General features: G+C 47.1%; 2 protein-coding genes across 7 annotated transcripts in view; one reads left to right on the top strand and one right to left on the bottom strand.

Annotated features, from left to right (window-relative positions):
* tiam2a (TIAM Rac1 associated GEF 2a) overlaps window positions 1-26,283 on the top strand; it is a 60,831-nt gene that overhangs the window by 29,135 nt on the left and 5,413 nt on the right. For all 4 annotated transcript variants that reach the window (XM_014410608.3, XM_076877735.1, XM_076877734.1 and 1 more), the window contains 13 exons: window positions 615-800; window positions 1,030-1,173; window positions 3,842-3,898; window positions 8,841-9,017; window positions 9,490-9,594; window positions 9,688-9,766; window positions 9,852-9,941; window positions 10,025-10,243; window positions 12,126-12,220; window positions 21,825-22,058; window positions 22,518-22,586; window positions 24,043-24,168; window positions 24,931-25,039. In XM_014410608.3, the coding sequence (XP_014266094.2) occupies window positions 615-800; window positions 1,030-1,173; window positions 3,842-3,898; window positions 8,841-9,017; window positions 9,490-9,594; window positions 9,688-9,766; window positions 9,852-9,941; window positions 10,025-10,243; window positions 12,126-12,220; window positions 21,825-22,058; window positions 22,518-22,586; window positions 24,043-24,168; window positions 24,931-25,039 (1,690 nt within the window). The remainder of the gene's footprint in view (window positions 1-614; window positions 801-1,029; window positions 1,174-3,841; window positions 3,899-8,840; window positions 9,018-9,489; window positions 9,595-9,687; window positions 9,767-9,851; window positions 9,942-10,024; window positions 10,244-12,125; window positions 12,221-21,824; window positions 22,059-22,517; window positions 22,587-24,042; window positions 24,169-24,930; window positions 25,040-26,283) is intronic.
* tfb1m (transcription factor B1, mitochondrial) overlaps window positions 24,910-26,283 on the bottom strand; it is a 38,787-nt gene continuing 37,413 nt past the window's right edge. For all 3 annotated transcript variants that reach the window (XM_076877739.1, XM_004566516.2, XM_076877740.1), the window contains one exon: window positions 24,910-25,029. The gene's annotated coding sequence lies outside the window, so the exon portion shown is untranslated. The remainder of the gene's footprint in view (window positions 25,030-26,283) is intronic.

The raw sequence follows: 26,283 nt of genomic DNA, 5'->3' as shown, positions 1-26,283 counted from the left end.
AAAACACCACCCTCGTGCCCTTTCTCAGTTTGCTCCTAATCCGAAAGAATGCCGTCAATGTGAGCGAGACCTAATGGGAGCGCGCCATAGGGTGCGTTATTGTAAATGAACTCGCAGTGCAGACGAGACCCATTAAAGTCAGTTTGTTATGGAGCGTTGTTTAACTGAGTGTTCTCATTAAAAATGGTCTCCAGCCAACAAAATAAGCACTTTCTTATAGCTTACATAGTGCAAACGGGGACATGGGGACTGTACGTGTGTGTGTGGAGGTTTAACTGGTGGTCTGTGCAACATCATCAGCCTCTCAAGTCGTCCATAAAAAATGGGCATTTGAATTTACTGCACACACACACACTCTCGTCTGCTCCATATGCAGTCATCCTTCACTATCAAACCTCCACAGAACTTATGCCTTTACCCTCCACCAACATCTGCAAGCAATCGCAGCTCCCTGAAAAGCTCCAGACTGACCCTGGATCCCCCTCTTTCATTCCCTCCCCGCCCCTCAACTCCCTCCATTATTATTTCCCCCAGCGCTCTTCTGCTCGCTCACCTACCAAACACCAATTTCAAATTCAGATCTTGTACCAAGCGCGTCTTTCCTTTTCCCTCAGATCCAGCAGTGGGAGCAGAACCTGGAGAGATTCAACCTGGATCTCTTCAGGATGCGCTGCTACCTCGCAAGTCTGCAGGGCGGAGAGCTGCCCAACCCGAAGAGCCTGCTCGCCATCGCCAGCCGCCCCACCAAAACCACCCTGGGACGCCTGGGGATTTTCTCAGTCTCCTCCTTTCACGCACTGGTAAGGAATACATAAAGAGGCGATTCTGACGCTTCTGAATGGGACGTTTGGATTTACTTGATGTCTAGCAGTAACCTTGAAAACTCTTTATTCAGTGTAGTATATTGCAGCGTGCAAACGCTCGTTTTGTGCATCACGGGAGGAAAATGAACTTAATTAAGATGGTTTGATTAGATGGAATTTCTGTTGAGAAATATGATCGTAGTGCTGATAAAGTGTATCTACTCAGATCTGTTCCAGAGACGAAGCCACAGTCAGGAGGCGCTCCCTGTCCCTGACTCACAGACAGCGCAAAAGAGGCCTGTTCTCCTCCCTGAAAGGCCTCGACAACCTCACGAGGAGAGGCCGTGACAAGAGACCTTCTGTCTCGCAGGTATTCACGAACACACAGACATCTGAAGATGTTTTAATAAAATTCTGTTTTTAAAGGAAGAATTAAACGGGTTAAACATTAATGCACTGATTCTTCTTTTTATCTGAAATTCACTAAAAAACCTCATAAACGACATGAACGTGCATGATTACAGGCAGTGTTCACGTCTACTGTACATGAGGAGAAAGAGTCCCGATGCTCCCGCCTTCAGTGCACAGTGTGCACGTTCGTTAATGGAGCAACCTGAAAGCATGCTGGCTCGTCGCTCGCTCGCATGTGCAGTGCCTTTGTTAATGTGAAAGAAATAGCTAGAGACTGTTTTAGTCACGCAGCGTTCTCTGCACATTTCCCCTCCTCCCCCAGAGGAGTCTTTATTAAATGAAAAGCGCATAAGCTCACATCCCTCCTGCTTTCCTGTAAGGCTGAGCGCAAACCTCCCATCAACGTAAACACAAGGGAGCATTCCTCACCCAGGTGCATTGGGGGGGCATCTAAATCCTCTCAGGTTAGTAATTAGACTCATGCAAGCTGGTTATTTATTGATACAGAAATCCACCGCTCTGTACCCTGCAGATACGGCCCTGGAGACGAGCCTTGGTGGTCTATTTTAAGCATCACCAAAGGAAACACTTGTGTAATTTTATGGACCCCTGTTCATTAGTCGAGACTCTAATAAAGCAGAGGAATGTAACTTTGTGTTTCTTTGTGCCGTAATGTCAGCGTGGCGTCCAACGTTTCCCGAGCGCGGCTCTCCGGTAGGCGAGCCCCGACTCCTGACTACGAGCAAAACGCCGCCTGTCCTGTTTCACCTGCTCTCGTCGGGCTCATCTATCCCGCCACCTGCTCTGTGATATTTATGCTCGTGCATTTGCGCACGTCTGTCACCGGCTAGGTATGCGTGTATGTGTTATTATTTTTCTGGGGGGACTCCAGCCAGCCGGCCTAATGAGGCCCAGTTACATTTCACAGTGCAGGAGGCCGAGGTGGCGCTGCAGCACACATGAATTATTAAAAGCCATATGTGGTAGATGGCGTTCTCCACGGTTCCCTCAGCCCAGCAGATGGTTGGTGTAAAGACGCTAAATATTAAACAGCCTCCTTTTATTCCCCCCCCCCCCGGTTTCCTCTTGCCCACGAGCTCTTTTTTTAGTGTTTTCTGGTGTTTTCGTCTTTACTTAGAGGCTAATCATGAACAGTTAATGGCTGCTAAGCGCTCTGAGGGATTTTCTGAATGCTGGGGTTTCCTGGACATCTGCTATTTTCCTTAATCTTTTTCCCAGAGCGAGGGGGTCAGTGCGGCACGAGTTTTGGTTTTCTGTGATTCTCTGTGGGAAATTCAACTGTCGCTGTCACAAACATGACATCATCGGCTCCTTGGCTATTTCCGCAAGTTGGGCTGACGAGTGATACGTCTTCATACGCTCCTCAGGTTCTCCCAAACGTGCCATCTCCAAGGGTTTCTCTCCATCTACCAGTTTAAAAACACTCTCCAAGCTCCTTAATTTATTCCATCTCTTAAACTGTGCGGTTCCCTAATTTCTATCACCATTTGTTGTCCCTCTCCCCCCTCCAGCCGCCCCCATTTCTCAGAGCATAAACATCAGAGCTGGCGGTGCTTCTCCCACAGTCTCCATACTGACTCATGTGTGTTGACTAAGCCTAAATCCCATTTACCACTTTGATGGCACACTCCACAACCTTCCCCCAAAGTCATCCCCCCTGCTCTCCCCTTTTCTCTTCTCTCATCCGCCTTAGCGGAGCTCTGGATCATAAGGAGCTGGCCGCCAGTCGTTTGTGGGAAGTAGGCCAGAAAGGTCCGAGGATTTGTGGAAGAGTTGTTAAAGCTTTCTAAAATAAGCCGGCTTTTTTAGTGAAGCGGCACCATTTACAGCTATTTTATAAACGTCCTCATGCTGCGGAGAGACGCAGAGTCTTATTAGCAGAACAAGAGCTGGAAGTTTCTTTGTGATTGTAAAGACATTTTCTTGGTCCTGTAGACCCTCTAAGTCCGCTTGAGCTCTTTAATTTGTGAGCAAAAACAAACACCTTTGACTTCATGTCGGAGCTTTTTGGGGAGCAAAATAGTGAATTGAATTTGCCGGCTGTGCTGCTTGTCATGTCTCTGCTGCCTGCTGACAGACTGTCAGAGCACAGCCTGATAACTGCAGTCCACTTAAACGAGGACTCGAGGCACGCCCTCATAACGGATAGCTCTGTCACGGCCGTATTATAGAGTTGTTGAAATGTTCTGAGGCCGCAGGGTTAGCAACACGCCTCCCAATCACAGACAGGCAGGACGGACTCGAGGAGCCAGAGAACTTTGTAGATGTGGAGACGGATAGGTGGGAGCTGGCCCTCCCCTCTGCTTTCAGACACCCCCCTTTGATCTCTCTGCTACACAGAAAACACTCAGTGTCCACACACACATTTCCTCCACTCACTCACACCCTGCACATTTCCACCAATGCACCTTCAAAGGCCACAGACCCTGTTTGGAAGCAGTATCAAAGCGCTGCACTCGCCATGCGTAGTTTTTAATTAACTGCATAAAAGCACCGTGTGTGTTTAATATGTGTGTTGCTGAGATGGCTAGGTGCTAATGGCTCATGAGTCAGTCAGCGTGGTGCCCCTCTGTCTGTACTTCTTACTGTCTGTCTCTGGGTTTCAGGTCTTTGAAAGCGATGCTGGAGGCCAATCGTGCGCCCTGCCTCCCAGGAGCACCGAGGTGAGTCACCGATTTCAGTAACTTATTTTTTAAATAATCTCCTAAAAACTCCCCCGCCATCTGTCGCGGGCATCCTGTTGCACAGTTTCATCTGTACTATTATTAGTTTAAGTTGGAAGTAGCTGCAGTTGAAACGGGTCTGCTGCTACTTTAACCTCTGCCGTCTTTCGCGGCTTTGATGGTTCGCTGTGCAAAGATATTTGAACACGCTGGGCGTGCGTACATTGGGATCACAAGGCGCACGTGTCCGCCTGAGTATATTACACGTCCAGGATCAAAGCAGCGATTCCTTTCATGCTGATCTGCAGGTGTCTGCAAGACAAATGGAGAGCATATCTAACAGGAGGGATGGAGCCCTGTGAAAAACCGGCGTGAACAGGGGTCCAATTCACACCATAATTGAGTTAAAGGATGGTGTCGTATGTGAATGTGTATGTGTGTGTATGGGCGAAGCGTTGGATGACTGACAAGTGTGAATTCAGGCCATCTGAGCAGCCAGACTTTAAAACGCCAGCGTTTGCTGGTTATTGAGGGCTGTAATTGTAAAATAGCAGCGCGAGCTTGAGGTCCTCACCTCGCCGGGCTCCAACTTCCACATGTTCTTCTCTTTTTAATTCCCAACATGAATATAAATAGAATCCAAATACGCCACCTATTATAATCCCATTTCTGCATTGTTCACTTTCTATTTCATTGTTTTGTGTCTCAATTTTTTGGACTGCATGTTGTAGTTTTCAGTCAGATACAGGAGCCAGATTTTAAGCTTTTATAAGCTAGGCTAGGCTAAAGTTAGCAAGCAGCTCATTTAGGCCAAAACAGACCTGAAAAACGCAGCTAAACATTCGTGGTCACTGATTGGTGGCGTGGTGACAGTATCAGATTAGTGCAGCAGTAATGAGTCAGTCCATCCTCCTCCTGATGGCTCCAGCAAGCCAAAATATTTCCTGCCTGATGAAATGTGGCACTGACAGATGGGTATAATGGATAGCGTTAGACGGAGGACGAATGGTGTTATAAAGATCAGTGTTTCACAGGATGTAGTGATTCATAGCATTAGTCTGTGGTCAATGTGGCAAGTGTAAAACGGCTCTCATTAAGGGCCTAGAAAGGGACTCTGAGCAGGAAGCGTGTTGGGGAAACAACACTGGCTTTCATGCATGTTGCTGGAAGCTTCTCTGCTCTTTTCACTCAAAGTCTCTCAGGTTTGGACGTAAATGAGGAAAGCGGCTCATCGCAGAGATCCGTTTTGTTTTTCGGGGGGATTAAGGCTTCACGGTGTGGGAAGTTAGAAAAGAGAGAGGTTTGTGCAGCCGCTTTGATTTTTGTCAACATGCACACTTCTTCATTTCCGTCTTGATGACTTTGCACCTATTGTGCTGCTTTGGACTCAAAGCCCTCGAATTACTCTAATAAGCACTCATCCTGCACTAATCCTTTCAAGTGAAGGGTGTGCGTCGCTCTTGTGCTTCCTTGTGTTGCTGTGTTTGTGCGTGTCGTGTCCTCTCTGTGTGGGTCTTTTCCATCCAGCTTTTTCTGCAGGTCACGTTTAGCTGTTGCCTTCAGTTGGTGAGATAAACATCTGCATGGGCTCGAGCTGCCACTGCTGGAGTTGCCTTGGTATGGTGTGAAGTTAAAACTCACATAGCAGAGCTTGGCTCCTTACATCCTCGGTCCAGCCTCTGCTTCCAGCAGTGGAAAACGGCACAGGGATGATTTTGTTTTGCTGTGGATTAAGACTCCTCAGCAGAGCGAGCTGATGTGTTTTGACTGCTGGAGGAAAAACTCCTTGCTACTTATTCTTATGTTACTAAAACAGCTTTGCTTTAACTTCATTTATGCATTTTCACACTCCATCCATCCTGACGCTTTATTCGTAAATAAGGTTGGACCTTCCTCCTGGGGAAACTCCCGAAAGCTGTTTAATCAAACCAAAGCACTTCAGCTGCTGCTTTTTGGAATAAAAAGCTTTCTTGTCCTAGTTTGGGTCACTTCTGTCTGCTAAGTGGTTCTTTATAAAGATTAGGACAGAATCATGAGCCCGCCCACCCCAGCACAGATTATTTATGTTTGCACATAATAAAAGAATTATAATCTGATAAAAACAGAAATTATGATGGTGAATATTATTAGACCTCTGAAAAACTGACCTTTGATTGAGCCACAGCACAAATCATGACTGACCAATGATGTGCTTTCATTTTTTATTACACACAGTGTAAACCTCAGCAAAGATGTGAGCTGACGAAAGGAATTGTTGATGCTGAAAAATCAGGACATAAAAAGTTATCAGTGTGTTTCCAAGTTTAATGTGCAAAGTAAAATAATGTAAATATCTAAAGTAAAACTGGGATGTTTGGAACAGCTGTGTTTAAAACATTGTTGCTCTGTTTTACAGGAAGAACGAAATATAACAAACGTTCATAGCGGGGCTAATATTTCAGTCCTTATTAGCAGAAAGGCTGAAGGTTGGAACAAACATTACCAGGTAAATCAGAAGCGTAAGGTTTGCTTTCCACATCAGCGTCTTCTTCACCTCGCGCTACATTTCTATGTTTCATTTTTCCTGGATGGTGCAGTCCACAAATGAATAGCAAAGAACTGACTTGGAGGCGAATATATCAGGTTGTTCTCACCTGGCTGCAGGCTGCTCCAGTGCATGCTGAAGGTCGCATCGTTATCACGCTAACAGAACCACATTATCTTCAAAAAGCACAGGAGTGATTCGTACGAGCCCCTCACACCGACTGTGCCTTAAGGTGCTCGCCTGAAATATCACGAACAGCATCGAGGAAAAGGGGCGACCTCGAAAGAGTTTTGTGCTCCCCTGGTCTCATGCTCTCGCCAAACCAAGAGGAAATGTTGAGTTGTTATGTTTTTGGAATTACAGCACTTATTCTTTTCATTCTCTTTGAAATGAATTTGAAAAAGACGCTTTCACATTATTGCAACTTGACCAGAAGAGCTTAGGGCGAACGATGCAGAGCCGTGAGATGATGAAGACTCAGCTAGTCAGCTGCAGCCATGTTTCGTTTATTAGGGAGACTGAGAGGTCTGCTGGTGAAAGAGAGTAAAATGAAACGAGTCTTTGCCTTCTTCAGTTATAAGATTCGGGTTAAGAAACAGTCAGTAGTGTTATGAGTGTGGAAACTGGTGGCATTGCGCTGTAAAGGAGGGGATCGCTGGGTGGAGCTTTAAGGAAATAAGGAGTAATACGCTTTAAATAGACCTGATTGGCAATTTTCAGTCTTTTCCTATCTGTTTGAGGAACTACTGTAATATTTGTGTTACAATGTTGCTAAGTGGAACAGAGATGGTTATTCTTCTGCAGCAGCGGTCATCACTAAACGTTCGTTACTCCACTCTGTTCCATCTTTAGAAGTTCGGGTGGAGGACCGCTCGCTTCGAAATAATTTCCACACTGGAGGGGAAACGTTGAAGCCCTGGCTCGAATGACCTGGCTGAACGCAAACATAAATAGCACGCGCACACTCGCCACAGAGGGCACTTGTTGAAGTGCAGCGCGTGTCTGGCAGCGGCTCACGGAGCGTTGGCCAGGCAACCGTCGGCCCGTTAGAACGCACTCTGACCATGAATGAGTGTTCAGTGTTAGTCTGTCTCTGATCGGGACGACAGAGTTTTTGGTTTTGCAGTCACACCGGGACACAAACGGGACATTTACGCAACCATGTCGGCCTTTTTTTTTTCCATCCTCAGGTTGTGAGTGTGACCTGACATCTATAAAGCTGCAGACAGAAGTGGGCGTTGAAGCAGCACCTTGTGTTCCTTCATGCAGACGGAAACATTTTTAGGAGGAACACAGGTGGCTCTTTTTTTTTTTTTTTTTTTTTTGGCTAGTCAAAAGGACATTAAGGTGGAAATGTTTGTGTGTGTGTGTGTGTGTGTGTGTGTGTGGAGCAAACTGATGCTCTGAATCAGAGACTGTAGCTCGTCCCTTTAGGCCTTCTGTCTGGCAGGAAAAAAAGGTCTTTTTCCTCTTGAGGTGATTCATCAGGCAGCTCGACTCTGGAACGGACTGAAAAGCTCACACACATGCAGAGCAGACAGAAAGCCTCAGACAGGCACACACCACGCTTTATTTTATCATGCCATAATGCATCTGAAACTGCGCTTTATATCCCAACCTATTCACTAAAGCAATTATCCCTCTTGGTCTCATGTCTGAGTTTAACCAGCACGTTTCATATCGTCTGTGTCAGAAGTGCTGAATCACAGGCTTCTTCCACCCGCGTGTTTCACTACATTTGCTGCGACTGAGCCGTCGCTCGTGATCCAGAGCTCTGATAATTGTGGTCTCGGGCTGCACCGTGGCGTCTCCCACAGCCCTGCAGCTCCACATCGCAGCTGTGGCGTTTTTCCTCCAGAGACACCGAGTCGCGACCAAAACCCCTAAATGGCCGCCTGTGAGGCCAACCCGCCCCCGCCTTAATACCCCACTCACTCTTAATCCCGCAAATAATGCAGCACATAATTACCTCCTGAAAGTTTAAGTGATTCCGATATAAATTGTCCCCCCCGCACTTCACCTCAGTCCAAATGACTCCTGTGGTTGTTTTAGAAGAAAAAGTCCGGGAGAACTGCGGCGATATCATCGGGACGTCTAGACCCAGCACTCAACGCTTGCCAATCCTGTACACGGTCATTATGATGACTATTATATGGAGCAACTGCCGTCTGTGATGTCAGATGAATTTCTGAAAGGCTAATTGTATGACATCTTTGCTCTGCCACTTGATCCACAGCCAAGCATTTAGACTAATGGACCTGTATTGATTTGTGTGTTGTTGCTCAAAGTCTCCTCTCTCTCTCCTCTCTTTGTTTACCTCCCTCTCCCCCGTATTCTCTTTCCTCTCTGCTCCATCTAACGGTCCTCACCCACCTCTCACTGCATCCTGCCTTCATGCCCCTCTCTGCACCTACACAGAGGCTGGACGTGCTGACGAGTATATACTCCATGTCGCCCCCCGAGGGCGGTCTTTGGGACAGCGTCAGCAGTGCCGCAGATGCGCTGATGTGTGTCTACATGCCAGACGGGCTGACGGTCCAAGTTCCCATCAGAAGAGACCAGGCAGCTGCTGACCTTCTCTGTGCAGCGTGCAAGGTTGAGTTTCAAAGAAATTATGCCATTTGACAAAAATCAGACGATAATATTCCTGTGACTGTTTTAGCAAAAAAACATTTGAATGTTTCATATATGCAAAGCTTCTTAGCTCCATCGAGAACAGCCTCAGTAATGGTCAGATAATCTGGCCTCAAACAGCTGTTGCAGCAGATTTGATTGCATTATGTCCCCGAGGGTTTGAAATGACACCAATTCATTACACACTTCACACAGCCCCCCCTGAATGGCTGCAGATGCATGGGCTCACACATGCAAAAACAACATGCATGCAATTTCTTAGGCGAAACATTTTTTTTGTTTACTGCAAATTTCCCATCACTACATGGAAAGTCTGAGTAATTCCCACCTCGGGCCACACAGCAGCTGTGTGGCGAAGTACTGGTGCGGAAATATGTGGGATGATTTTTGTGCGTGCCGTCTGCTAAGCATTTATAGGCTCCTGTGTAAACAGGTGAAACAGCTGGACCCGGGCGCGCACTGCCTCCGACTGCACAGGCGAGCGGGGCAGCACGTGGAGGTTCGATACGTGGCTCCCGGAGAGCTCCTCCGTGATGTGGTGAGAAGGGGAAACACGCATGATCCCACACGAACACTTCATTTATCCGCTCTTTCTATAATGTGTATCGATTTGTTTAATATTGCCCCGCAGGTCAATGATCAGTTGGAGGTGGTCCCGGCTAATGTGTTTACGCTGCACATGAGCAGGCAGAGCGGCAGCGGCGACTTCGGTGAGTCGGGCACGTTTGGGCGAATCGTGTTTGTAGTTTATGTCGTGATCCTTTATGTAATCCTCCGGTTGAATCCTCCTGGCAGGTTTTGCAGTAACAGGATACGCAGACAGCCAGAAGAACAGCAGGGTTTTTGTCAGCGAAGTGCTCCCTGATGGCCTGGCCTTCAATGAAGGTGCCGATCTAGAAATGACCAATAAGAGCGTCACGTTTGAGATCGGCGTGGCTTTTCTGAAACGAGTTTGCCCGTGTGAGCAGGTCTGCGTCCTGGCGATGAGATCCTGGTCCTGAATGGTCGGTGCGTCCCCGGTCTGGACCTGGCATTGATCCAAATGCTGTTTGCTGAACAAACTGTGCACCTGAGCCTGAGGCGGGAGGGCCCCGTGCTGCCACCTGTGACCTCTGACCATCTGGCTCCTCCCACTAAACACAGCCAGGAAGTTCGAAGTAAACACCACCGAGCCAAGTCGTCCTCAGGTGCTTTAATCAGACGCAAACGTACAGTTGAACACACACACGTTCATGTAGATGGAGTCATTATCGGACATTAGCTTTACTTACTGCAAACAGCTAACAGTAGAATAGAAAGAGACGCTGGTATTGAAACCTTATGTGACACAAATGGTGGCACAAGTTGAAGGGTGACACGTACAGTTTCACTTTCACAGTTCTGAGTATGAATGTGCAAATGTTACTTCTGCTAAAAACATTCGGTGTCATTGTGCAGAACTCAGAAACCGCAAAGTTCCAGTTTTTCTTTCCTCTTTTTCTACAGTCACTTCTTATCTTTGTAATCCATCATCTAGGCAGCATTATTGTTGTGACATCCGAGAATCCATGCTTCTTTAGAATTTACTGTTTATTTGAACCTCAGTTATTAGTGGTGAGCTGTTGCTTGTTGTTACCAGTAAGCGGTGGGAGTGCTGTCACTACGTTTCCGTTTCAGTTAATAGCTCCACTTCCCCGAGTTAAACGAGTAGAAAGGGGGGGGCTCTAGATGATGTTTCACAGCTCTGTGTGTTCTGGAGGAGAGGAAGGGCCGGGAGGGGCTTTTGACCGCAGAGGGCTCATTACTGCTGTGGATGTATAGAGTGCTGTCAGCCTGGTTTAGTCTCACGGTGCAGACGAGGTGTCAGAGCAGAGCAGGGCGTCCATGTCAGCACAGCTGATCCCCAGCTGGAAGAGAAAAATATCCGATTGTTGTTCAGCTCTTGATTTCAAGGTAAGGAACATAATAAAGAAATAGTATGGCTGATGTTATTTTGAGTCATATGTAATAAAACTGCAGTCATTGCAAGACAAAAGAAGAAGTTGTGTAGCAAAACCTCCTTTAAGATGTGCATATCATTTTGTGTCGCTTTTATTGCATTTCATTGCACAAAAACAGTCTTGAGTGTCATCTTAATGATAATAATTCATTAGCGTTTCCTCCACTGCGGCCGTAATTGAACACAAAGGGATTAATGACTTGAAGACCTCATTACTGCAAATGGTGCCATCAAAGCGCCTGCAGTTTTCCCGCTCCGTCTCTAGAGGGCACATGATCCCAGGCAGGCTGATAAGGAGGCAGGGAGGTATGTGCCCTCAGTGGGGGAATTAACACTTGTCTGACATGAATTACAAAAGGATTTCACCATGGCGTTCCTAGAAGGAAGACGTCTGTCATCTGGCGTTCATTTAGCCTGATGCAAATGTACGAGACGAGAGAAACGACAGCAGATGATTAGATATATTTAGAAATTGCGGCCTAGCTATCAGACATTGGCTGATGATGATTGCCGGCTTAAAAAATGCCAAGTTCGGCTCAATGGGAGGCCCAGAAGTTTTCTTTTGTTTCCCGCCGACACTTTGGCCTGCCTCCCGGTCGACAATCAGAAATCTTGCATGTGCCAGCTGCTAGAGAGCATGTCCTCCAGACCTTGAATTTTAACCAGAAGGAGGCTGAAAAATTATTTTCAAAACACTGTTTATCTGTTTGTCATGCTGTAATGATGCAAATATTATTTGCAGACATTTTTCAGGCTGGACTAGCAGCAAACTTTATCTCCAGAGTTGTTGTTTTTTTTCCCAGTCGAGCAAGGAAAGAGATAACTGAGTCTTTAATTAGGATTTCCAGGCGTGTGCTTTTTTGCTTTTCTGGGTAACTGAATGCCCTTGGTGTTTTTAGTTTGGAGACATATTTAAGTTGTGTACACGACAAAGTCGCCCACAGTGGTTTCAGACCGACTCTCGTCTGCATTGTTTGTGCTTTGTGGGTTAGAAGAAGGATGCGCTTCAAGGGGCGGTATGAGCTTAAAACACCATCAAACACAAATAGACGCATGCTGACTCTCTGTCTCTCCACAATCTCTCTTTCCAGATGTTTGTACTGCAGCTGGCGGTGGCGAATCTCTGTACGTAGGACTGGAGGATGGTCGCTCCCACTGCGCACACAGGCCTGTTCAGCACAGCAAGGTAGGAGGGGCCCGAGTGCGAAAAAAAGACGTGTAAACATCCACACTCTGTGCCCGTCTTTCCTTCCAGGTCTGTGTGAGTGAAATTGTCTGTGCTGTGTTTGTGCCCACTCTCAGCAGAAGCTGCGGGGCTGTCAGAAACCAGACTGGCACCAATCCTCAGCATTTCCATAATTAGGATACTCAATCGTAGCCACCGGTATAAACACAGCTTATTACTGTCACGCAGACGGCATGCAGACTGAGAGGGGAGGCTGTGTCACACTCCCACTGCCTCCTGCACAAACACACACTCACATGTGTCTACATGCACATGAGGACAAGCATGCCTGGGGGCAAAGCCAAATCCTCTGAAGAGAACGCTTCTCCTGTCATTCACTTAACCGTGCACATGCACCATTTTATTAAGAGCTACCCTGCTTGTTACATGCAGACTTTTCCTTCTCGTCATGCATTCGTTAGCCGTAAGAGTCCTGTTTTTGTTCTAAGCACGCTACAGTTAATGCAACACTTCCTTTCAGGCCACTTTAGAGGAATATCTCATATCTGTAAATGTGCCAAACAGTTGTCCCTTCTGAGTTATGGCAGATTGTGCGCCTATTTCTGTCCTATTGGTCGCTCAATATCTACTCAGGTTTTTGATATGCAAACCAACTTTATTGAAGTCATTAAACCGCGAGCCTGTTCCGCTGGGAATTACGCTTCAGTGATGTGATAATGTAATACGGGAAGATTTGTGTGCCGGTGTTTATTGAGGGCAGTAATGAGTGTGTGTGGTCACAGCAAAAAGCCGTGTGTTAATGATGCAGCCATGGCTGGAAGCCTAAACGTATTCGTGCATGTTCACCTCCTCTTGCATCATTCGGCTAATATTTAATGCCCTTCAAAGCTGTGTATAGTCGTCGCTGCTGCGATTGCGAGTGCATGTTTGGCAAGTTGCTCATTATGTAATGCAGACTAAATGAAAAAGGGAGCAGGCATCATTGATGGCGATACAGGCGACATGTTTGTAAAAAAACGTTAATCGTAGCTGCCACGTGTTTGACCCGAGGTCAGCCGGGAGGTGGACTCTTGCTGTCGTTTCCTCTCTGTTCGTCTCTTGTTGTTTGCCCGGCGACGTGAGTCAGTCCTGTTGCTGGGATCTGCACTGCACCACTGCTGCTCAGCTCCCTGCCGTTTCTGTTTTCCCAAGGAACGAATGGAAGATGGGAAGGTGTGCGGCTGTGCGCGAGAGAGGGAGGTTTATGAGTGTGTGCGTGTCCGTGTCACTCGTGCCACTGGATGTGTGCACATTGCCACGAAAAAGGAGAAAAGGGCTCCCCCTCTGCATCGGTGGGAATCAACCACTGTGAAGGAAATTAAAAAGAAATAAAATACAGGGTGAGATATCGGTGCTGGTAAATCAGATTTTTGCTGCTGCGCACAGAAGGATTTAATCAACGCGCAGCCATCAGTTTGTTCTCCAGGGCGTGCAGAAAGAAATCGAGTCACCGGGTAGAAAACCGGCCATGCATCAGCACAGAGCTGCACACGTGCATGCACACGCTGCTCGCACAGTCGATAGAGATTGATGGAAGGGAAGGACCAATTTCAAGCCTCTTGTCACACATGCGATCAGCTGCCTCAACCTGACTGATCGTTTTTGATTAATTAGTCTATTGCAGTCCAATTTGTGCTTATTACGTGTGTGTGTGTGTGTGTGTGTGTGTGTGTGTGTGTGTGTGTGTGTGTGTGTGAGCTGAAACGCTTACCAGGCAAAGTTAATGGCTTTGTTTACCGTTGAGTTAATGATTGTTTCTATTATTTAATGAAACGTTTGGATGGTGAGCGCCTTTGCAATCGGTTTAACAGTGTTGTTGTACCATAATGAGCTGAGCCACTCAGCAGATGAAGTGAACTAAAGTGGTCTGAAAGACGTGAGCGGAGCCTCGATCGGCAGATTCTCGCACATCGTCCGTTCAGTTTCTTCTGCTTGCAGACGATTGCAGGGGGGAGGCGGAGCCTATCCCAGCTCTCGCAGGACAGGTAGTCAATCTGCCGCAGAAAACCATTGACACCTACAGTCAATAGAGAATGACCTAACCCCACTGGAGAACATCCAAACTCCACACAGAAAGGCCCCGGACTGCATGTGATGCGTCGGCGCTAACCGCCGCGCTGCTGCGCTAGAACATAAGCATCTATAGGATGCTGTGCAATCCCATTAGACAGATGGAAGGACGTGGGAAGTAATCTGGTTTCACCACATGACACCAGTCCACATGCAAGTGATTGATTAAAATCATTTAAATTCAAGTTTCCCAAGTTTGTTCTGAGGGTTTAATCGACTTCTTTCACTTATTGGGAAAACTGCGGTTAAAATAATCAATAAGGAAACGGACCAGTCAGTGCAGCTTTGAGCTCAGGTGTATTGTATATGTGTCCTTGTATATGAACGATGACATAATAAATTCTGCGGTTTGTGTTTGATGCAATGCAAAGCAAAGCAGACAGTCATCTTTTGCATTAAACCAAAGGTTAAACAGCGGACAGACATATTAAGCTTCTTTGCATTTGTCCAGACGAGACATTTCACTAAGAGCATTTGAATGGACTTATGAAGAGCGCTATGACTGGAGCCATGCTCTGTCTGGATGTCAGTGCAGCGAGATTTGGCTTGATTCAGGCAGTGATGTTATTAAGTTGAGTAATAAGCAGGCTCGCACCGTTTGTTCACATCTTTACTCTTCAGCTCTCTGGACTCTGGCACCTGTCTGCGGGCTGGACGAGTCTGAGGTGTTTTAATATGTTTTAAAAGCTTGTGAGGAGGATGTTTCAGTTCTCCCCTCTTATCATGGATCCCAAACTTCAAAACGTTGGCACATGCCTGCAGATGTGAGGTTGTATCTTCTTCTTCACAGATGATTTTGTTTTCCTTGAAGCTACCGTCACCCCCCTCTAAACTTGAGCAGACGTGTGTGTGAGGGGTGGGTAGGTGTGGGTAATTTGTGGAAGTGCTTGTGTGTTATGACTAAGCCGCCATCTGGCCACGAGCATACTAATAATCTAGGCTTACTGCTGTCAGCACAGTTAATGCTAGCCTTCCCCTGCTCAGTCCACTCCACAGTAAGAACTTCCAGACGTGGAGATAAAAACTGAGTGACGGAGGAAGCAACGGGGATCCCGATGCACAATGACCCAGCATGGCCATGGCATTAGCAGAAAAGGATGAGGATCCCCGGCCATGCCTTTGCCTCACCATCTTATTTGAGCTGCTTCAGAGGGGTCGGTCGCTGGTTCAGGCCTTGGGCGCAGTCGCAGCCATGTGTTGCTGCTGGTTCTGGCCGTTTGGCTGCAAAGCTGAGGAAAAATCCCCGTTCTTAGGATCTGCGCTTCTCAGGCTGGGACGGCTCCTGAAAGACAAGCTGTCCTGCGTGGTCCAGGACCTGACCGCCTGCTTGTCCTGCCAGAGAGACTCCAAGGAAGGCAAACAGCCGGTAACTGTGGGCGGATGGGCTCGTGGTTTTCTGTGTGGGGCTGGGATGGCTGATAGTACAGACTCTTCACACTTTAAGCTGCAAAGTTTCACACAACCAGCCCACATCCCTCTGTGTGCAGTAAAAATAATCTAACAAATGCAAGCATGGAGTAGTTTTACTGTCAGAGGCTCTTAGCAGTAATGAAACAACGTGTGCTTGCAGCTCTGTTTTAGGCTCGTGGTGACGGCAGGTGGAAGAAGGTAAAGAGTCATAGTGTTGGGATACACTGGGATAGTGTCTTCCCAGCGTTAATGCTATGTTGGGAGTGTACTTGCAGTGTTACTTGTTGATAAGTAGTTGCTGTCTTTGTTGCTGTATCGTGGATCCTTTGCTTCTGATTCACACAGAGTCTTTTCTGGGTCGGATGCGGTCTAGAGAACGACGTTTGCCATTACTGTGAATTATTTGTCATCGAGAGGTGTTTAACATCAGCAACAAGCATCGCCACTTAACCTTTTATTCAGTTGTGGGCATCCCTTTGAGAGGGAACAGCATAGAGTCGTGGCATTACTTTGTCTTCTGGCTTTAATGCAGTGGAGTGCATGTGAATAGCCTCGGGGGCTGAGCAGAACGGGTGTTTTAATGTGAAGCTGGCTTCATTATTAAAACACACTCCTCTCTCAAAGTCCTCGGAGACTTGGCGGAATAATATTTGTTTAGGATGAATAATAAAAGGCGTAAATGGGCTCGAGCGGAGCGCGACGGGGCCGGCCCTCCCCGCTCGTATTTCTCTCTCCTCCCCTCTGCTCTGTTTGATTTATGAGTGCGAGTCTTCTTTTATTGAGCTTTGAAAAGAAGATGGCATGGTGGCACTATAGCCCACTAACACGGCAAATGAATCACCGGCCTGCCCACCGGCCACAGGCCTCCGCTCTTTCTCGCGCGCTCTCTTTCTCGGCCTCGCGGTGTCATGACAAGGCTGTTTCTTTTGAAGGATGCTTGACGCCAGCCCCGGGGACACGCCTGTTTTTCATGCCCTCCTCCTTATCTCCTCTCTCCCCGCATTTGTTTGTTTATTCCTGCAAAGATGGGGCTCCTCCGCCGGTAAAGCGCAAGGCTTCTCCTTTGATTTGAGCAACGTTTCATCTGCAAGGCAGACTGAGCTCTGTACATAATGACTCCATCGGAGCATTAAAAGGGAGATAGAGATGCTGTTTAGTGTTTATCTTGCATCCTCCCACTCTGACAGAGCTCAGCTGTGTTTTCTTTTTCTTTTGTTTTCTCCAAGTGTTTTTGCCCAGAGTTGGAGAAAATAAGTGAGACTTAATTATGCAGCGGCATGCTTTACTAGCTTACTCAATATAAAAAATATTGTACGTGCATGTGGATGTGCACACGAACTGAAAACACTGTCTCTTTAAGGAGACTGAGGACGTAGACGGATGACCGCGGGGTGAGAGGAGTCCAAATTTAAACAGAACTTAATCTCGTTTGGTGCAGTTTGTAAAGTTTAGTCCCGATATGCCAAAGCCGAGGATGCTCCTGCTCAAATCTGGGCTTGGCAGGAAGACGTCTGTTATTATGCATTCACTGAGTCTGGTGCAAATATATAAGACGAGGACTGAAAGCAGGTGATTAGCTGTATCTAGAAGCTCTGCTCTAGCTGATGATGATTGCCTGCTTAAAAAAACTGGGAAGTTTGGTGTGAAGGCTTTGCAGACAAACTTGCCCAACGAGCAACAGCTGGGGGTTAAGTTGCGAAAGAGGAAGCGCCACAGCCTTGGTTTGCATCAGGCTGCGAACTGTTGTCAGATGCCGTTCCCTTTCTCCTCCACCGCTCCCCTCCCGCTGTGCGCCGCCACCATGAGTCAAAATGAGATGTTCATGTCACGTTTACTACAAAATCATCGAGGACCTGAGAACTGATTGTGATTCCACACACCTACTGGCAGAACTTGAAACGCAGGTCTGCAGTGTTAGATGCAGTTTGGTGTCTTACACGTCTATACTGCATTTACACAGCATTTTACAACCAGGCAGGAAGCTGCAGTGCAAGTAGAAGTAAAAGAACAGTAGCAGGAAGCTATAGGACAATAACTAACCTTCCTAATTGTAATCCCTTACATTTATTTACCCGAGTGAGGTGAGAAAAATGGTTCCATTATAGTTTGTTGTTAAAACCATCCAGCATCTGTTTATTTCTGTCCACATGTAGTAGCCCGCGAGCGAGCGATGCATGTCATGTTTTATTCTTGTACGAGGCCATAGTTAACATTCCTGCACTGTTACCCCCACCCGCTCAGAGCCTCCCAGTTTTGAGTCAGCCATTCCTGTGTGTGTAGAGGTAACAAGCCAGAACAGTCTGCATTGTACTGTCGCTATTGAGAGACTGGACCCAGATACAGCCCCCAGCCTCTCAATTCAGCTCTCTGGAAATCACACCAGCGAGGTCACCTGGAGCCGAACAGGAGAGGAAGAAGCAGGAGGCATATCTGGAGGCAAACGGACAAAAGGAAGTAGGATGGATGGCAGTCTGTGGCGGTAGAGACATCGGAAGAGCAACGCTGATACGCGGCGACAGAGAGTAATAGCTCCTGGAGGAGAAATTCCCCCACAGGCCAAGTGGCCAGACCGTCTGCTACGGACTGATATGCAAAACAAGCAGGCAGCAAGCACTTTTTCTCTGCCTACGCTCACAGACCAGTGGCCACTCCGCCCCAGAGGCTGAGGTGCACTGAAGTCTGAGGGTTCTGACTTGGGCCTGATGGAGAGACGGGCAACGGCGAGCTAAAGAGAAACCGCAGAAGAAGAAGGAGAAGGAAAGTTGATGAGGGTATTTGACTGATCATCAGAGGGAATTAAAAAAAGAATCGAGGCAGGTCAAGTAAACTTCAGAGCTCACTCTCTCCGAGCTGTTATGCCAATGTCCAGAGGAGGCCGGCTACGCAGGAAGAGCTGCTCGCTCGCCCGCAGGACCCAACAGCAGGCCACGGCAGCATGGAGGCTGCTCTACAGACTGCTCGTCATGGTGACTCGCAGACTGGGAGAGGTAGTGGAGGTTTAAACCTTAAAATATGAGCTTCAGTAGGAGATTTTAGAGCCATCAGGATTAAACATTTAAACAGATGTAGTCTGGCTTCGCTGGAGAAGGAAACTAGGTGTAGGTTGTGCTTGATTGTTGTGTTTGGGATGTTTGGATTGACAGTAAAGTGTTTTTATTTGACTTGACGTTGGAATTAAAATCTCTGGCTTTGATTTCGGGGATCTAGGAAACGGACAGCTGGCAGACGAGCGGAAATAAAAAGAAATGCAGCTGGAAATGCATCACAGACAAAATAAGAATTCTTCTCCAAATTGGTTTGAGCAGAAGTCGAAACACTATCCCCGGCTAACACCTGTCAGCAAGAAAACCTGATCAGGAATTCACAGCAGCGCTGTCAGATCCGCTTGTTTTCCGTGGCGCTCCCTGGCTTTTCTCCCGCCTCTGCTGGTTCACGTCCTCAGCTCTTAATTGGTTATTTGGGCTAGCTGTCAGGCTGTGTCGGTGGGATTGTTGTGAGGCGAATGCATTTCCCGAGTCATGACTGCGTGGCGTCCACCCACCAGCTTTCCTTCTCTCATCACGCTCCGTCCGTCATTAGCGTTGATGAAAATCTTACTAAGCGACCTGTGTGAGAGCTGAAAGTGTTTTCCCCTCCTCCCCCCACCTCACCCGGCTCCTCCATCATCTCGTTTGTGTGTGTGGGTGTGTAACAAGAATCAAGTCGGCACTTGAATGGAGGTCTCTAAAGACCTGGGCAAACCTCACCTTCGGGTGCCAGAGCTGAAATAAAACACAGTTATCTGTCTGCACAAGGATGCTCTCTCCTGTCTGGAGATACTAGCGGGCTGTTTGATGAATATCTCCTGCTGATATCCTTCAACCTTTGTGTTTCCTTCAGGCAGCCCCCCCACCGTCTGCCTCCATGGTGCATTATGGAGTTCTCCCAAAGCGTGTATCAGTGAATGAAGGCTGACTGGTGCTGTGTGTGTGTGTGGCAGCAGCATCAGTGCTGGAGGTGGATTTTATGATCTTTAAAGGGATAGCCTGTGTCAACAGCTCTACTTATGTTCCAATATCCTCGTGTTTCTTTGAATCGCTTCAGATTTGAAAGCGTTTAAATGCTAAATGACACGCGCACAGTCGCATTAAATGTTTCCTGTCACCTCAAACATGCTCAATATGACATGATGCTAGCTTTAGCTAAAGAAAAATGCTATTTGTGAGCAGCATTACTGCTGCGTTGCTGTGGTTCTCACTGCAAACATTTATACAGGTATGTCTGCAGCATGAGTGCATCTTGTGTTGTGCTCTCCACTAGGAACATTAGTCCCTACATCAGAGCACAGGGAGACTTCAAGTCCCCTCATAATTATCAGCCCACATTCAAAGACCTCCAGAGTGGAGCTACAGTGGGAGGTGGATCACTTGAAAGAGGCTTAGCCCAGACATACATAAAGGGCATGGAGAGGAATTTTTCCCCCTTCCCTTTTTCTTCTCTCTTTTTCAGTCTTTGCACACGCGCACACACAGACGCGCACACACACACACACACACACGCACACACACACACACACACACACACACACACAGTCTTTGCTGGAGTATTGGAGGGCCGTCTCTGGAGTGACCATGTTATAATGAGCTAGCTGATGAGTCGCAAGCTTATTAATGGCAGACTTTATTATCTGCGGTCTCCCTGGGAATGGGCGGAGGTGGTGCTGGGGGGTTACGGGTCGTACCTCACACACACTGTGAGAAGATGCGTGACTCGGGTGAGCTCTCACACACTTCCTGGCAGCGTATCGGTTCTGTAGTGACAAAATGAAGGTTTTATCGATCCACGTCTGTTACTGCACAGTTTTGAGAGGGAGCTGCGACTGACTGCTTGCTTATGCAATATTTTAAATAGCAGCACATGCACGAGGAGGCAGAGAGTGCTGAGCAGCTGTTTTGTTTGGCGTCTTGGCTGTCCTGCTGTGCTGTGTTGCTGTGCAGCGGACTGGAACCTGCTATTACTGGCATTTATCAGCTCCTGCTGATTTTTTTGTGACTGGCCACAGATTACAATGCTACATCATGCCATTCACTTGGAATAAGGGGGTCTGGGCATCATGAGGCCATTTTTATCACAAGCATCAAAGGTAATTGATAGCAGCAAAGCTTGCTGCAGTTGAAGTGTTTTGCTTGACACGCCTGTCAGGTAAGAAATTAGTAGGTAGGATTTTGATTACTTGAGCATAGTTTGCATGTATTGCAGTGCTTGCTAACTGCAACCCAAACATTGCAACAATGGTGTAAGTTGGAAACAACAGAGAGGGTTTTTTCCCCCTTTTGCTTCTTGTTTCCGTAGAACAGAGCAGCTCCTAATAGTTCACTTTCTGACACGATTGCTCTGAAAGTCTTACCTGCCACAGGCAAAACTTCACAGCGCGCTGCCGACGGCTGATGTTAAGTTCCCCACCCCGGGCGGTACAGTCCACTAAAATGGGATGCGAGCGATCTGCTTCTGTAGAATATTTTTGTAAATGCTGTGACGCTAAGTTCTTCATGGGGTTCCACCCATCAAAGGTGTAAGCTGGAAGAAATGACTCATTTATGTGTGGAAGGTTGAGACTTCCTCTTCATCAAACACCAAATATTTCACACTAATATACGACCACTTGGGATTTCTTGCCATGTCAGACTGTCTGTAATCGACGTGACACAAAGCTGCATAACTGTCTATTATGGATTATGGAGAATAATGAAATGTGCTGTAATGCTATCTGCTGGGATATCCAGTTGCTAATTCTGTAAAGTCTTTGATGCAAAGCCAATTAGCACAGAGTACATAACTAAATCTCAGTAACACTCTTACTGTACCCAGGGGGATCGCTGACCAAGCGCAGGGTGGAGTGATCCACGTGGTTATTTTACACAGCTTTGGGGCTGCAGTCATTAGCTGTGGATGGTTAAATGAGGGATCTTTAAATGGATCCGTGAGAGTTTGTGTTCAGGCCGTGCGTGTCATCATACAGTGCAATATCTTCTTATTTTATGCAGCTGACTATAATAATCCTGCCTAACCTACATACACCACCTTCTCTCTCTGTCGCCCCCTACAGAGCGTGGACACAGTGTGCACTCTCTACCACTCCTTCCAGGAAGGGTCAGGCTCGGGCAGCGGGGGTCTGATGGATCACGGCGGGGAACCCTCGGTGAGGCAGGGAGGGGATTTGGGCTCGAGCCCTACGGGAGACGCTGCCCTGCTCAGACCTTGCCCCAAGCATATGACGGCCACAGAGAGGTTACGCAAGGTCATCCAGGAGCTGGTGGACACGGAGAAGTCCTACGTGAAGGTGAGACCAGCAAAGAATTTCTAATATTAAACTTCACATCATGATTTAGAAAGCTGTGCCCTTATTGTAAATTGGGTTTTTTTTTTATGTAAGGTTACTTTAATAGATGATGAACAAGAGATCAGGAGCATAAAACAAGCATTCAGAAGAATTTGTTAGCTGTGAGTAGTCGCTCAGCCTGTCTGGCCAGTCATTTTATAACCTTTTTTCCCCCACCTACCATTTTTCATTTAGTCTCCTCCCCCCACACGCCTCCTCTTCAGCCTGCAATTGAGGGAGAGGATTGTCTTCAAAGTGTGGCCTGATTTTAGGCATCTTCACCATGCAACTAGGGGAGGGGAAAGCCCATATATCAACTTAATGAGTACAACAGTCCCCGCAAGGAGTGGGGGAATTAGGGGCTGTGGTGGTGATCTGATAAGAGGTTCAAAGGTTAAGTGCTGACCACTTCTGTTTCAGGACCTGACCTGTTTGTTTGAGATCTACTTGAAACCTCTACAGAACGAAACCTTCCTCACACTGGATGAGGTAGGTGGAGAATTATTTATCCTCCTATCGCACTCAACTATCCTTCTCCTATCACCCCACCCCGATCAGGTGGGGGTGATCTCTCCCCTGACCTGGCGTCCTGGCTCCCCCTTGCCGTGGCATTTATATCATACCTACTTCCTCACTCAGCCTAATCTGCTGTAGGCTTGGTTAGCATGGGGGGGGGGTCTACTAGCCTTTGGACCCTTACTGGATACAGACACCCCAGGTGGGAATCGAACTTGTGATCCTCCGCTCCAAAGGTGTGTAGTCAAACCACTACGCTATCAAAAATGTCCGGTTATATTTTGGACCTCAGAGGGTTAATCCAACAACGACCAGGACAGAGAGCCCAGGGATTGAACCGGCGACCTTCCGGTTACAGGTGCGATTCCCCAACCCCTGAGCCACGGTCAAAACAGTGAAACTTAAATTAGACGTGTGTTTGTAGATGAACCGCCCCATGTTGTGTAGCTTTCTGGATTTTAGACTTATTTATTATACAGACTATATAGTACATAAAATCAAAACTCACGTTTTTTATGTAACTAAAGTGTTTAATTATGTGGGCTACAGAAAGTAATTAAGTTATAGACTATATGAAAAACATGTATACTTACTGCATTTGAATCATTGTAACCATCTGTAACCACCTGCATGTGGTTTGATTTTGCCACCCTAAGAAAACTTACGTATGCTAACTCTGTTGGACACCTAATATGTGGAGCTTTTATTATCCATCGATGAACTCTGCCGGGCCAAATCTCCCTCATTACTGCTCCAACTGCCTGGAGGACAAATTACCATTCTCGTCCGCCACACCAATAAAGGGCGGCTTAAGAGCCAACCCACCTCAGCTTAATATGCGACGGCACGGCTGTCCACTGCACGTATTCTTCATTGAAGAAGGACTGTTTTTCTCCGTTTAACAACTCAACAGCATATATCGTTGCTGTAGCACGCAACTTTCCAGCTCTGTGACCTCAAACGTAGCACATCTCTCCCAAGTATTACCAAGACACACCAGCTGATGGGCCTCTAAGCATCGGGGCAAATTAAGAGGCCATTATTGGACACCGGAATGTGACCGGACACAGGACAGACAAGGGCACGCGAGCTTTTAATGAAAGGAAGTGGCGACCCTGGCTAGATGTGTCAGATAGCGCTTGTTACACAGCTGAAGTTTACTGTGTCCATTTATATGTGCTTTATTTGTGCGCGGCTGTAGCTTGTCCCTAAGTGCCTCTGTCAGAGATGGAGCCATCACAGTGGAGCTGTTATAACACTCTGGGGTGCCGTCTGCTATGAATTACAAGCTATCCTGTCTGTTTTTCCTCGTTGCCACACACTCTCTCACCCTCTGATGTTCTTTCATACGTCCTCACCTGTCACCTGTGTCGCTTCCTTCTCCTCCTCTTTCTAACTATTGTTCTACTTCCCTTTTGCCTCCTCAAAGATGGAGAGTCTGTTTGGCAGCCTGCCTGAGATGCTGGACTTCCAGAGGGTCTTCCTGCAGACCTTGGAGGAGAGAATTGCCTCGTCACCTGACTTTAGCACCCTGGAGACCCCCTCGCAGTTCAAGGTAAGCAGTGTTGGGAGGGTTACTTTTAAAATGTATTCCACTACAGATTACAAAATGTATTTGTAACGTATTCTGAATACTTTCCATTACTTAATTTCCCGTCATTATGTGGGGTGTAGTAGAGGTGACATGGGCTGCGAGATTGAGACACAGACATTAGAGCCTCTTAATGCGCGTTTTGTTTGGGTTTCCACCAAATACCAAAAATAGGGAGGACATAGCCTAACATGAAACAGGAAACGACCACACTGTAATCCATTTATTTCAACAAAGTAACTGTATTCTGAACCTTTTTAAACGGTAACTGTAACAGAATACAGTTACTCATATTTTGTATTTTAAATGCATAACGCTGGTACGTGTATTCCGTTACTCCGTTAGGTAGAGAAACGTCACGCTGTTTGTTAAATATCTAAAGATTCAGTCCCGAATCCACACAGGCTACAGAGAAAAGAGAGATCTTTCAGGTGTTGGGTTTTAAATAATTGAGGTGGTGCAACAGAAGCGTCATCGGCTGATTTATGGCCTCAGTGTGAGGAGGTGTGAGGTCTATCGATCGCGGCGGCGGTTCACTGGTCGGATTGTGAGCTGCTGAAAGCCAGTGTACTGAAGAGGCTGGGTGAGAGGAAGAGGACAGAGGGGGCATTTTGAAGGGAGGGCACGGTGATTCAGTCGTGACTTCACATGTTCACACCCTCCAATCCTCTCTCGTGCTTTGTGTTCACACTGGTGTTTCCCCCCCCCCCCCCCATCTCTTCACAGAAGCTGCTGTTTTCCCTCGGGGGTTCATTCCTCTACTACGCCGATCACTTCAAGCTCTACAGCGGCTTCTGTGCCAACCACATCAAGGTCCAAAAGGTCCTAGAGAGAGGTACAACACACATCTTAATATTCTGCATAGTAACGAGAAACAGCATGCAAAAACAAACTAATCCACCTCCGCTAAATTTAGCTTCCGTGCTCCTGTGTTGCGTCAGAGGAAGCTCGGCCGCTCACGGCTGAAGGTTCGGTCTTCTCTTTTGGGAAGCAAATCAATTATGTATGAAAGTAAATGTCCCAGAGTGAGACGGTGGGTGAAAGCGAGGTGAGCGATGCCTCTCCAGTTTAGCACCAGTCCCGCTCCATCTCCAGCACCACGCACGAAGGAGCACACGGCTCTCCACCTTTCAGTTTGTGATCGACACTTTCAAAGCATTATCGCCCTTTTCTCCTCAAACAGATGATGTTTAAACAAATACATGCACATATAAATATTCTGGCTTTGGATAACCTTGTCCTCTAACAGCAGATGTGTGACCGTGACAATAACTCTCGCTTCTCCCACAGCATGTGACGCTGGAGAAATTTTAAAGTTGATTTATGCCTCCTCAGATGTTGGCCTTTCCGCCACTATTTGGGATGAATGCCCAGTAGAGAGAGAGGAGTGTAAGCAGATTGGCTTCTTAGCTGACGGGGCTGTGTGGGAGGCTGTGTGGGATATTCCTCGAAGGAAGCAGCAGGGCTGATCTTTAATAGGATTAGATGGGACAAAATCACTAAAGTACCTTGAGGATGGTTAACCAGCAACACTTGAAAGCGTTTTAGGAACAGTCAAAATGATTTGATCTTGTAAATTATGTTAATGATATGCTTAAAAGCAGGCTATAAAAAGATGTTTTGCTGCAGAGGTAAAGCCTCCTGTTATTTTTTGAAGATGCAGATTATTTTTTTAACCAATTGTTCAGATATGTAGATGAATTAGGTAAAATTTTCCCCCCATAAGCATCTGTGATTTTGGCGTAGTGATTATTCCTGAGTGCTTCAGCATGCGGGCGGTGCTAGCTTGGCACAAAATGGTTCCAAGTGTTTGAGTAAGGGAAATAGATGCCAGATATTCACCGGGTTTGTGCACCCGCTCTTTTAGCCAAAGCTTTAAATGACGGGTTGTGCTGCTCACAATTGACGACTGCAAACTGATATTTGAGCAGGAAGCATAATATTTGCTTAGTACGGATAAAACAGCCGAGTAGAACATAAGTGACGGCGTGCGAGTTTCTAGTTGGCTCAGCAAAACCGAGAACACCCAGCGCACCTCTGGTCACGAGCAGCTGATCCACAACACATCGCAGAAATCTG

This window comes from Maylandia zebra, linkage group LG19 (assembly GCF_041146795.1).
Source record: "Maylandia zebra isolate NMK-2024a linkage group LG19, Mzebra_GT3a, whole genome shotgun sequence".
Classification (NCBI taxonomy): domain Eukaryota; kingdom Metazoa; phylum Chordata; class Actinopteri; order Cichliformes; family Cichlidae; genus Maylandia; species Maylandia zebra.
This window is presented reverse-complemented; position numbering and strand designations above follow the sequence as displayed.